The following is a 14,446-nucleotide window of genomic DNA, read 5'->3' on the forward strand; positions in this document are numbered from 1 at the left end:
CCAACAGCTACAATTTCCAGGTATTCAAAAAGAACATTAAGCTGTTTCCTTATCCTATGTTCATACATGTTGCTAATGTGCTATATGTTTTCAATTACTTTGTGTGTGTGTGTGAAAGAAAGAGAGAGGGAGGGAGGGATCTTCCAGTTAGAAAATAGTAATAATTTAAGCAAAATGTGCATGTCTCAAGAATGGACCAATTCTCTAGTCTCTGGGTTCTGTCAACTTATGGCTCCAATACCAGACTTCTTTGTGTGTTCATTTTCACCCCTTTAAAGAAATTTAATGAAATGCAAGAATGCATGTGAATCCACTAAATCTGTAAATGTGGATGTTACACAGGAAGGTAGGAAGTTGAATGCAGGCTGGATAATTATCATATCTCAAGAAGTGCATATAAGGAATCCTTTGCAACATGCAATAGGTAAAAAACAGTTGGTTCTTGTCCCTGCTAAACGGTGCTTGTTACTATTCAAAACAGCAGCTTTCAGGTATAAACATGTAGCAGAAGATCATTATGAGACGCTTTTTTCTTTAGTATTATTAATTAAATTAACAAGATCCAGAGGGAGGTGATACATAAGTAATAAATCTTTAAAATGTAATAAAACGAGAATAATCACTAGTAAACTTTAACCATAGAATTAACACTAAAATTCTTATCCACAAACACCAAAAGATGCTAACTTGAGCAAAAAATACATTTTTTAACATTTTTTAAAAATTAATAGAGCAACTTACATTTGCTTGTTAGTGAAGCCATTTCAACAGTGCATGATATATGGGAAGCAGCACTACCATCACTACTGCCATATCGTCGCTCTTCCCCTGTTACCAAATCGCAAAGAGTGCCCTATTAAGAGAATAATTCTTTCAGTATATGCAAAATAATGTTAACTGTTGAACTGTAAATAATTTGACTAACTTTTCTGTAGTTGAGTTTATTTTTCAAACTTTGTTTTGTTGATTCTTTAAACTGAAATAACAATATAGCAAAGCTAATACTTTAATATTTCTATTACTGCAGTTAGTAAATCATAGAATTTACTTGAATAAAATTTGGAAACTGTCAAAAGTGTGTATTCTTATTAATAATATGAATTCCTTAGATTGCTTGAGAGTGTGTCTTCAGTACTGTGCAGTGAGAGAAGCCATTTGAATAGAAGCTTGGAATCATTATGCTCGGAAGTGCGCTCAGTAATAATGTAGTATTGTCATAGTATTATGTACATCCCTTGTGGGTACATAATATAACAGGGTGCCTGTTAAAGTAATGAGATTGCTTTTTTACAGCACAGCCCTATGAATAAAAGTAACAAATATGTTTATAGTTTTGACTGCTAGAGTGTGTTGTAATCACAGGTGCAAATTTTGAGTAGGGTGATGCAGCAGTTTTCATGTGGCAACCGTTGAAGTAAGAGTGTGTGAGTGGAGTGTGTCAGTAGTTGTATCATGAAGCAAAGAGCTGTGATAAAATTTTACTGTAAATTAGGAAAATCTGCTACAGGTGTACCAAGTCGTAAAAAAAGTTTATGTCAATGACTGTCTGAGCCATGTACAGGTGTTCCACTGGTTTTCAACATTTAAAGTGTGTGTGTGGGGGGTCCCTGGAGGATGCACCATGCTGTGGACGGCCAGTTTCTGCATAAACAAATGAAAATGCGGTGAAAGCTAGGGAAATTTTTGCCTGTGACAGGCAAATAACCACTAAACTATCACTGTAAAGCTTGGTGTTGGTAAGGAAATGGCCAAATTAATCTTAGAAAGAGATTTGCACAAGAGGAAGATTTGTTAGAGATTTGTGCTTCACACAATGACAAGTGAACAGAGAGAGCACTGGGTTGCATGTTGCCAAAATTTCATCCCTTCAGTTGATCAAAATTGTGATTTGTTACAAAGAATTGTCACTGGTAATGAAAGTTGATGTTTTCAGTTTGATCCAGAAATGAAACACCAGAGCATGGAATGTGTTCTTCATGGTAGAAGTAAGTCAGGTTGCAAAAATCACGTGTCAAGACAATAGTCACTGTATTTTTTTCAACACTGCTGGAATTATCCACCATAAATTTGTTTTCTCAGGGCACCACAGTGAATGATCAGTATTATTTAGAAGTAATGCAATGTCTGCACACCCACATGCAACATATCAGGAAAGAACTGTTACACAACAATTGGTTTCTGTTGTATGACAATGTGCCTGCAAAGGAGTTTCCAGCTTCAAAGTTGATTGAACCCCCCCCCCCCCAATTTGCCAGATCTGGCTCTTGCAGACTTTTTCCTCTTCCCACAGATGAAGTGTTCTTTGAAAGGGGAGCAGTTCAGTGACATTGAGGACATTAAAGCAATGTGACCCAGAGACCGAAGGAGGTTCCTGTTCAGGACTTCCACCATGCATTCAAACACCTGTACAACAGATGTAAATGTTCTGAGGAGTTGAAGAGAGATTACTTTGAATGCGTGTAATTGACAATTCCAAATATAGTTCTTTGTTTTGATATAATAATCGTTGTCTCATTACTTATAGGGCACACTGTGTATATCAGGAAACTGATTATGATTGTTACTTTCTTATGTAATGCATTAAAGTTCATTAACTTTTATTTATTATATATTTCACTGTTTGATTCATTCTGTAGATTACTGAAACATGAATATGAGTTGCTTTCAACTCATGTTCAAACCAAAGGACAATGATGGTACAACAACTTCCAAAGTCATGCTGGTAGAGCATTAGCTGGTCAAACAAGGTCATACCATAGGTAGGCTAACAATTGTTTTTTTTTCTCCCATTATTGTATCATTATTATTTAAATTGTAGATTAATAATTTAAAAAAAAAAAAAAAAAAAGATGGTACGACATGACAAAATTTCATGCCGGCTGGGGCGTCGCCTGGTTAAACAAGGCCCCCGCTGTTTTCGCCAGGGAACCAGGGTGAACAGTGAAAAGTCAGCTACTGGAACAAATCTAAAAACACACCCCAACTCAACATCACCAGAGTTAAAGATTGGTACTATCAATATAAGAAGCCTGAATGGCAAAGAAATGGAGCTAGCTGAGGAATTAGATAAGTATCAGATCGACATAATAGGGGTGACTGAAACAAAAAAGACAAAAACTGGCGAGATCTTTCTGAGCAATAAATACAAAATGTTATATTCAGGCAATGACAATCAAGGAAAAGGAATAGCTATAGTATTCAACACAAAATACGAGGCTAATCTTCTTGAATGGCAGTCAGTCTCAAGTAGAGTAATGTGGGCAGGCAAATATGAGAATGGGGAACTGGACAATGAGACTTATTTGTGCCTATGGTCCCACAGAAGGTTCTACTAAGGTAGAAGTGGAGGAATTTTTTAAGGCTTTAGAAAACGCAACTGACACATTGAAAAAGGAAAAGTTGGTCCTTGTTGGGGATCCAAATAGAGTAGGAAATGATTGTCAGACATACAAAAATATATTGGGAAATTTTGGAGAAAAGAGCAAAGCTAATAATAATGGCAAATATCTGTTGGATTTTTGCTCAGGACATGGACTGGTTATTACTAACACCATGTTCCAACATAAAAATGTGCACAAACTCACATGGAGAGAAGAGGCAAGGAATAAGAAAAGTCTCGTTGACTATGTTATTGTTGATAGTGATGTTTTCTCCCTGGTGCAGGACACCAGAATGTCCAGAGGATTTGAAATTGGAAGGGATCACTATTTAGTCTTGAGCAGGATAAAACTGAATTTCATATTGAAAAGAATAACATGTAAGAAAGTTTTAAAGCGAATGAACAGGAATCAAACCTTGGAGATTCAGTGGCAAACTCTGAAGAAAACATTGATTCTGCCAGAATGGCATGTGGTGAGGTTTTCTGCAAGGATAAAAAAAAATCAGAACTCCTTGGTGGACACAGGAAGTTAGAGACAGTGAAGGAAAAGAAGAAAGCATATCAAAAGTTCCTGTCAAATAAGTCAGCTTGTGCTCTTAGAGAATACAGAGACAAATGCAAGAATGCTAAACACTGTGTAAAACTAGCTCAACAAAAGTCATGGGAGGACTTTGGCAAGAATATAGAAAATAAATATCAAGAAGGTGGCAAAATATTCTGGAGGTTGTTGAAGAAACTTAGGAAAGGAGGAAAGAGTGCTGTAAATAAAGGTGACATGAAAACGGGAGAAAAAGATATCCTTGAAGTATGGGATAATTACTTTGAAAAACTGCTAAATGACACAAGCAGTGATGATAGCACAGTGGTAAAAAACACTGACCAGTCATTTAGTCAGAATACATATCCATACTTGAAGTAGAAAAAGCCATCAAAGGCTTGAAATATGGAAAGGCAGCAAGAATAGATGATATTCGACCAGAAATGCTGAAGTGTGGTGATATAAGAGTCTTACAGTGGCTGCACTGCATAGTTCAGAAAGCCTGGACAGAGGGGCGAATTCCCGATGATTGGAGTAGAGCTCTCATAGTACCCATATATAAAAAGGGAAATAAAACTGAATGTGAGAATTACAGAGGTATTTCCCTACTGAGTGTTCCTGGCAAGATCTATGCAAGTATACTTGAGAAATGGTTGAGAAGAATTGTGGAAGAAAAGCTTGGTGAAGAATAAGCTGGATTCAGGCCAAATAGAGGCTGTCAGGATCAGATCTTTACTTTACGACAAATAGTGGAGAAATCATGAGAATATAACAAAGATCTGTATTTAAGTTTTGTTGATTTGGAAAAGGCATATGACAAGGTGCCAAGAGAGAAGCTGTTCAATACACTACAGTTATATGGTATCAATGGGGCATTATATCAAGCAATACTTAGTCTTTATTTGAGTTGTAAGTCAGCAGTTAGAATTGAAGTACAGGAAGATGGTTTAATGTTGTTGGATCCTACTTCTTCTCAATCTATACTTTGGATCCGACATAATTACTATTACGATGTTCTTAACTAATTGATAAGTTGTAAGTTGATTTCTAATTCAAATATAAAGAAAATTTATATTTAAAGACTGTGCCACTTTATATCTGAATTAGTTCAAGAATTGAAGAAAAACCAACTCTCAACTACCTTTCCTTTATATGTTGTTATTATATATATATTGGCCGAGAATATTTAACTTACTAAATTTACCCGCTTTGGTTCGAATATTTTATGAATGGTGCAGTAAAAGAGATTCAGGCAAAATACATATTTTGATTAACAAAAACAAACATTTAATTTTAAAATCACATATTTTACACTTAACTTCAAATCAGTAATTATGATATCACAAACATTTTAACTCCTCAGATAAATTCAATCATACAACTCATACAATGGTAAATCTGTTATCTCTACAATATAGTCTTCTCACAGTTCCTTAAGTTCCCAATACAACAAAAATTGCAGTAACACCTCTTCACAAACAAACACTTTTAAATTTACACTTCAGCTAATTTCTGCAATAGTTACTGTTAGTATAGGGAAATTCTAGGATGAAACTCACACACTTCTCTGTATAGAATTATTAAAGGTTGGAATAATCTTACCGATAATCTTTTTTCTTCATCTACTTATACATAAACACTTTTTATAACTATAAACACTTAAACAGTATACGGCACTCATTAAACAAATCTTCTAAGCAATAACTGAATTAATCATCGGTCACTATACACATAAACAAACGTTCTTGCATGAAGCACTACTGATCACTCATGAATTTAAAGTAACACAATAATTCCTTAACTTAAGATTTTATATGCACAGTTGTTCATTTCCTTTGGCATTCAATTAACTCTTTAGGCATTATAATTCTAAACACAGCTAACGGTAAACTTCAACTTTACAGCCTCTACTATTTTCTAGTAACTTCGTGCTTTGCTTCAAGGTTCTGTATGTTCTTGAAAAGTCGGCGCTGAAATTAAATCTCAACTCAAGTATTGCTAGTCTATTTAATAGTCTCTCAGCTGTTTTTCGTAGCTATAATTGTTATTCTATAACTTATTAGCTAACTGCTTCTCAACTAGTAGACTTAAAATAGCTGCTTGAGTGACTTGCCGACTCACTATTATCGCACTCTGATTCCCCGAATGCTGAATACTCCGATTCCAACTGAATGCCAATCTCTATCTTTTCACTCTCTAATCTCTCTCTCTCTAATCTCTATTTTCAGAGTTCTTCCTTTTTATATCCATTTTTACTGCCTAAATTGTTCTCGTGATCTCTTTAACTAAACTTTCAGCTTTTCTCCCTCACATACTATTCCAACTCATGCTCGCTCATTTACATACGTCTCCATGACAACAAAACAAAACATAATAAAATTGAGCTATTGCATAACATTAAGTCTCTACAAATAGGAATAAATAGAGAATATTTACATTTCAATTAATGCGCAGTTAAATTATCAAATACAAGTTCTTATAATATTAATATAGTAATAAATAAAATAGCTTAATAATATTTAATAGTCTTTTCATTATTAATACATATATCTTTGATTAATTAATTAAATATTAGATAAAATTAAAGGTAGTTAAATGAATATTAAATTATAAACAAATGATTTACATTAATTAATTACAAGTCTAGCCTTTGTGATGGAAGATCATGTTGGATTCTGAAGCAAATAATAATTACTTAAATCTCTATATATTCAGAATCCAACAATGTTAAATCTGGTGTGAGACAAGGATATACATTATCCCCTCTGTTATTCATTATCTATATGGATCACATTATGAAGGAAAGTGGTATTAAACATGATATCAAAATTGGAGATGTTAATGTCAGCTCTTTGCTTTATGCTGACGATGTAATACTTCTAAATAAATCCGCTACAAGTCTGCAAGATTCTCTGACTAAATTGAATAGCTGTTGTAATAGATATGGTATGAAGGTCAGCAATAAAAAGACAAAGACAATGAAAATAGCCAAAATCATTGAAAATGTCAACTGTGTTGTGAATGGAGAACCTGTGGAACAAGTGAAACATTTCAGCAACTTAGGCACGATTTTTACTGAAGATGGTAAATTAAATATAGAAATAGAAACAGAATCAGCAAAGCTGGTATAGTAGGAAGTCAATTGAATAAATTCATATGGAATAAGAGAGAAATTAGTCGGAACACTAAATTAGCTGTATACAAGACAGTGTTCAAACCAGTTTTAACTTATGGATCTGAGAGCTGGGTCAGAAGTAAAACACTTGACCAAAGACTAGAGACCGCAGATATGAGAGTTCTGAGAAAGATTATAGGCGTGAACAGATGGCATCAGTGGCAATATCATATTAAAAAGAGAATATTAGGAAAGAACTTGACATTGTCAGCATCCAGGAATGCGTTAGGTGAGTTAATCTCAGGTGGTATGGTCACTTAAACAGAATGGGCGAGGAAAGATTAGCAAAACGAGTGTTCTCTGCCAGGTTGGCAGGAAAACGACCCAGAGGAAGACCAAGATATAGGTCGATTGATACTGTACAAAGTGCCTTAGACGACAGAAATATAAGATCTGATAATGTTGGAGTCTTGACAAGTAACAGACTAATTTGGAGGAAAATTGTAGATAGGAAGTTAGTAATGATGTAAACTTTTCGTGTAGTACTATCATATCTTGTGCACCCCTTGAGGGTACATGGCAGGAATTTGATGATGGTGATGATGATAGATTAATGATATTGGGAAGGACCCAACAAAAGATGTTCAACTTTTTATTTATTTTGTATTATGATACAACCGCTACGAGCCTCTTTTACGGGAAGGTATGGGCACCATCTCAATTCCCCACCCCACCTCTTATTTTATCCAGGCTCAGGACCAGCATAGCTGACGATTCAGACCTATGGCTGGGTTCTTAAGTATTCTTGACTGTATTCCGTGTGTGTTCACGTGGACTGGTTTGCCTGTTCTGGGGAACAAAAAAAAACAGAGTTTCCGGATGGAAAAAACCCCCTTCCTCTATATGAGACCAGCTAACTCACCTTTTGTTCAAAAGACCAGCTAAAGGTTCCTCACATCACGGATGGGAATTGAACCAGTTCTTTCTGACCAAAGGGTTTTGTCTATACTGACTGAGCTACGGAGGCTCAAGTTATGTGCAGATAAGACAAGAACTACCATAAAATAAAACTGATTTCAGCAAACAGTTATGGAAGGTAAGCAAGCTTGTTGCACGTGAAGGCATATTTTGACTTGTATATGTAAGAATATGCAATTCCTTGAGTTACTTTTATATATATATATACACACACACACACATACACAATGACTTCACACGCATAAAATGTCACAAGACCTATAATACTATAGTGCCATGTGTGGGCAAGTGATTAGGGAGAAAGGTAGTCTGCTGATTTGTTCTTTAAAGAATGGGAGGTTATAGTCAGTGGGAAAAACAGTATTGGGGGAAGATTGTTTCAAAGAATAGAGGTGGATGAAATGAAGGAAGCTGATGAAAAATTAGTTCTGTGTGTAAACTGGATATGAGAGTTAACCTAAAAAGAGAAAGCTGATTGTGAAAGGAAACTGGAACATTATCAAAAGTGAGAGGGGATGAGGTAACTACAGGGGTGAGATAGCTTACAGTTGAAGCAACATGTGTAATACAGGTATTAGATAAATGGAAAATTCCACTTTTTTGGCATACTGTGGAGCAGACCGAATGTTCTCTCTCATTTAATACATTTATGTGCTCTGCACTTGCAGTCTTTATTCTCTCTTTACTGCTACACTGACAGATGGCTGAGTGACAACAGGCAGTCCAAACAAGGTTATTTCTGCCATTTGAAGCAGCACAAAGCATTAGAGATATAGATCTCAACCAGGCAACCGTGATATCCTGCTTTCACTGATACTGGTGATTTAAGGCTGTTAAATGTAAGGATGATATTCTTTCTTATGACTGCCACTTCTTGATTTTAAGATATCAAACCTCTTTATCAGGACGATCAAGAAGTCCCACTGTGGAGGGAGGATTACAGTTGCTTCCCCAAAGTAATGCATCACAAACAGGTTGCCCTAACTGTTAATGAGAGAATGTTTTGACAAGAACGTTTCCTGAACAGATTTTCCACTGAATTTGGGGATATGCCAAACCTTCGAAACCCTTCTAGATAAAGCAGAGTGACATTTAATGTTCACTTGTTGAATGTATCAGAAAAGATGGTATATTTGTAGGTATATTTATAAGCAAATAAAACATCTCTGATGTTTTATTTGCTTTTTACTTTTTGATGTCAGTTTTGATGGCAGCAGGGCATTGGATGTCAGTTAACAAGCAATGTGGTTTCTGTTCTGGGCTTGTTGAGGGATTAATAAACTTGACAGTGAAAAACTCATTCTCAAATGAAGGGAGAATTCAGTGCCAGAATTCCCTTCCCACTCATCATGAGGCCACACAGACACCCACTATTTGGTAAACAACGACTGCACTTGGTAATGGGATACTATACTGGCACTACAAAAAGTCTTGGGCTCTGCTTTGACACCACAGAGAAGGAAACTTACTGCAACAATGTTGACACTTATAGGCAAGCCCACTAGCTGACTGATCCTGGCAAGGGCCACGCAGGACTGCCAATCATCATGCCAAAGCAAAGGACAAATAGTGTGAAACCACTGAGGATCTCCTCCTTTCCAGATGCACCCAAGTGGCACCACATATATGGCAACAGGATGTCAGATCTGGAAGAAAGGACAGTAAAAAAAGATTCAACAGAAGTAGAGTGAAGAATGCAAGAATTAAGAAATAGACAATGAATAAAACAAAAAGGGTCAGTATCATCAATGAAAGGTCCCATCACGACAAACAGGTGCCCAACATGAAGGAGCATGGCTTTGTTAGTGCTTTCAGTATAGCTACTTGAAGTTCTGCCAGCCCCAGCTGGCAGAACAGTGACAGTAAGATTATTTACTAGCTTATCTGGAATCCTTCTAAATGATTTACCATTAAGTTCAGTTCAGCATAATATCCAGTGGCTGTTCTGCAGAATAAGTTTTAAAGCTGTATTCTTGAAAAGAGAAAAGTAGAAATGCTAGGTTTGCCATGATTCAATATAACTCAGAAAAACTTCATTCAAACTGCATGTTGGAAAAAAAATTTGAGGATAAAACTGGAACTTTGTTCTGGAATCCATTAATTGTTTGTAGCTATGTCATGCCTCGTACAATGACTCATAAGCAATGCAGTTATACTGAGAGGTAATATGGATGTAACAATGCCTTGCTCCTTGCCTAAGTGGGTTCATTACTAGTTAATTTTATATAGCCTAATGGGTTAGTGCTATTGATTGAGGGACTTATTAAACTCAGCAGAAAGATTTAATATTTAACATGATGATGATGTGTGTGGCAATGGAATTTTATTTTGCACAAAAACTGTTAGTTCCAAAAGTTGCAACTAGGGCAATACCTGGCACCACAATACATGTAAATTACATATAATACTCCTAGTATGCAGTGAAATGCTGTGGCCATACCATTTATGCAAATTAAAAATGTCCCTAATAATATATGCTTTGAAAGAAGCTTCCATAAAAGCAGGTAGTTGCAGAATGCATCACTTCACTGTCTGTGAGCAGACAACTTGTTAGAGAACACTGTCACCATTACTGAAGAATTGTGCACTTCTCATGAAGTTGTTTTGCCAAAATAACAGCTGTGCCTTGACAGCAATGCAAAAGTTCAGAACATTAAAGGGATTTAAAATGGGTCCTATGGCTGAAAATGGTTTACGCAAAATTATCCGGAAATTTGAAGAAACGGGTTCCTTAGATGTCAAATCTAGCAGAGGATGGAAGCTCATTGAACGGCAGACAGTGGAGGAAGTAGCCACAGCATTAGAAGAAAAAAGGATGGCAAATGTCATAGGAAGCAGCAATGCACGGCATATTGCATGGTCCTAGATAAATGCATAAGCACAGTTCACAAAGTTGCAAGGCAAATTCTGCACTGTTATCCTTACAAGATTTCCCACATTCAGCAAATGCTTAATCCTGATTGGGGTGAATGAGAAACATTTTCCCTGCAGTTTTTTGCTCAGACTGAAATAGACAATGACTGGCCATTGAACATTTTCTGAACTGATGAAAGACAATGCTGTGAATATGTACAACTTCAGAACTGCAAAGCAACATGCTGTGAGACAGACTTTGCTTCATCCCTCGAAGGTCACCATCTGGTGCAGTTTATAGCAGGACTCATTATTGAACCTTTCTTTTTGAGGAGCTCAGTCCTACTGGTCTCATTACCCACACTGTTAATAGTCAGTGATATGCATCTCTCTCTCTCTCTCTCTTAGCCAATCAGGTGATTCTACCACGTCAAGAGTCGAAGCCTGGATTCAACAGTTTTTATACATCATAGTGCACCTCCTCACATCATCACTGCTGTCAAGTGGTTGCTTCAGACACATTTTATCAAGGACAGAATCATCAGCTGCCATTTTTATACAATGTAGCCAGTGCACTCAGCCAGATCTGAACCCCCTGTAACTTTTGGGGTTCACACCGTCTGTCATGAAAACAAGCCAACTTAGTGGACCTCAAAACCATGATATGCCATATCCACAACATTTCGAGCAAAACTCTTATGTTCTGTTGTTGAGCAAACGATTTTGTAATTTCAGCACATTGCTGACAATGGAGGACAGTATATCAAATATGTTGTTGTGTATCCACAGTGTGCCGTGTGTACCCTACGTTTTGTGACATTTTGAATTACCCACTATGGCACTGAAGCACCATGTATCACCCTAGTGGCAACTTTTAGAACTAATGTTGGTTTTTGCACAAAATAACATCCCATTGTTGCTCACATCATCATGTTAAATATTAAATTATTCTGCTGAGTAGTTACCCAGTTACAGCCTTTCAAAATGTGAATTTTAATTATAATCACCATATGTGGGGTAGTTTATGACAATATGAAGATGCAAACAGAGGATTTAGTAGTTGCAGACTAACCTGCCTGCATGGATTGCAGTGGTCCAAATGCAGTTCCATTTCAAATATCTAAAGATTAGTTTCATTAAGGACTGTAAATCATGCAGCATTTTTTATTTTTTTATGCGACTCCCACCCATGAAGGGTTATAAATCTATAACACATTACTATCATGAGTGGGATATTAATTTCATATACAGAAATCCCTCGATTAATGCATTTTCAATTACTGCATCATTTTTTTTTTCTATACCCAAATACAATTAATGCACCTCTAAAATTCGATTAGTGCACCTCTATAAATTTTAAAAATAAATGTTACAGATTTTAAAAATTTTCTATACATTTTTTATGGCTAATTATTTAAAAAAAAAAATCACTCACCAGGATGAAATATAGTTACCTATTTAAAAGATTTTACAAAGTTATTTTTTAATGGCATACTACACTATTTCCACGTGCACTATGTTCCAAATTTACATCATCTGCTATTACATAGCATTTTCCTGATTACATCTCATGCATCCTTGGCAACTGTCTTCTTTACTTTTTTATTTTAAAGTATTTTCCAAACTTTTAATCTTGAGTAAAAGAATTAGTGAGTAAAAAGTGGAAGTGTGAAAAATATTCGAAAAGTAATCTCAATGGAAGAAAAATTTGAAATAATAAAGAAAAATGAACAAGGCAAGCCCAGAGGAAAGACAGACAAGGACAACATTGGTGAATTAACTATAAGAGCAATTTTAAGCAAAGCAGCTTACAAAAAGAAAGGTAAGGCTGCTTCAAGTTCATCATGCATGAAGACCACTCGAAATCAAAGTATTATTGACTGAATTAGAGAGACTTCTTTCTACATGGATCAAAGAATTGTAACCAAAAACGAATCCCACTAAGCACTGCCCTCATTAAATCAAAAGCATTAAGTCTCTTTGCAACCTTGAAAGAAAGAAAAGGCTATCGATGATGGAAAAGAAGAAGAATTTCACACTAGTGGTGGATGATTTGAGCATTTCAAAAAGAGAAATACCCTACATGTTTGAATCACAGACAAACCTGCAAGTGCAGATAAGGAGGTGGCCGCAAATTATCCAAAGATTTTGAAGAAAATTGTGGAAGAAGAGGGCTATTGTGACCAACAAATATTTAATGTCGATGAAACTGGCCTTTATTTTCAAAGCGAATGCCTTCCAAGACACTTTTCTGGCCAAATCAGAGAAACTCAGCCTGGTTATAAAGTCTCAAAGTCAAACGAAATTATTGCTAGCAATATGCGAGCCATTTGGAAGCACAGTCTTCCACATGTGCAAATGATTTTAGAGGCTTTACAAATAAAATGGATAATGTTCAGAAAATTGCCAACATCGGGTATGAACTGGGTTTTGATGAGATTGACAATAATAACGTCCAAGAGTTAATTAAATCTCATTCTGGGGAAGTGAGTGATTTCCGACCTGCTAAATTTAGATGCACAGTGGAAAGATCGTGAAGAATATGAAGAAAATTTCACCACTGACAGTCAGCCAAAAGAGATTTCACAGAAACAACTTGAAAATATTTTTTATACAATCTATGTTTTTAAGCAGAAATACTTGGAGGCTGACCCTGATGAAGAGAAGCAGTAAAATTTGCAGAAGAGGCAGTTGGAGGCAATAGAAGAGGGTCATACCGTCAGTTGTATGAAAAAAAGAAACAGAATGCCCACCAAACTACATTAGCTCAATTCTTTGTTAAGTAGAATAATAAATTTATATTCTGAATATGTTTTATTGTCTTTCAGCTTCGAATATTTTCCTTTAACTAGGCCTTGAGACATACCCCAATTCTTTTACATAAAAAAAAAAAAAAAAATCAAGGGTCAAAAAAGAAATTTGAGGAATGAATTATACTTTCCCCCATAGGTTATTATATTTGATTAGTGCGTTTTCGATTAATACGGCCATTTTAAAGAATGTATTAAGCACATTATTGAGGGATTGCTGTGTATACTTTTTGCTATATTTTAAATTTATTTTTTACATAGTCTAGAAACACCCTATACTAGAGACCAAAGATGGAACTTTTCCAAGCTACTTCAGGCCTCCAATAAGTGGGACATGGTCTCACACCAGATATCAAAACTCATCCCCATCTAAAGACAATCACAAACATCAATCCATGATGAGATTCAAATCCACAGTCAGTTGGTTGGAGAGTGGATATATTAACCACTCAGCCCATACATGTCAGTTCTGATAAACAGTAACAAATGGTAAGGTGAAGGCAAAGGATATGGTTGCTGAAGACCAAACTTGAACATCAGTTCCACAGCATTTTAGGATTCTAAGATATAGTCCAGTTAAGTGATGCAGTTTGTGCATTTTTCTTTAGATATCCTGAAAAATATTTATAACTTGCTTTTTAGGGGATTTTCTAAATTAACACCTTTGTAAAATTGTGTATAGAAGGATTTTTATACAAAATTACCTTATATACCGATTTTACTGGTAAACAAAAATCACTAAAAATACTTGTGGGTTGATAGAGAAATTTTCA

General features: G+C 35.7%; 1 protein-coding gene across 3 annotated transcripts in view; it reads right to left on the reverse strand.

Annotated features, from left to right (window-relative positions):
* The window catches only part of Suv3 (Suv3 RNA helicase), a 222,567-nt gene that overhangs the window by 125,572 nt on the left and 82,549 nt on the right, over nucleotides 1-14,446 (reverse strand). For all 3 annotated transcript variants that reach the window (XM_090394567.1, XM_090394561.1, XM_090394574.1), the window contains one exon: nucleotides 742-853. In XM_090394567.1, coding sequence (XP_090250693.1) covers nucleotides 742-853 — 112 coding nt within the window. The remainder of the gene's footprint in view (nucleotides 1-741; nucleotides 854-14,446) is intronic.

This window comes from Typopeltis vanoorti, chromosome 1 (genome assembly GCF_054136105.1).
Source record: "Typopeltis vanoorti isolate ZY-2024b chromosome 1, IOZ_Tvanoo_1.0, whole genome shotgun sequence".
NCBI lineage: Eukaryota > Metazoa > Arthropoda > Arachnida > Uropygi > Thelyphonidae > Typopeltis > Typopeltis vanoorti.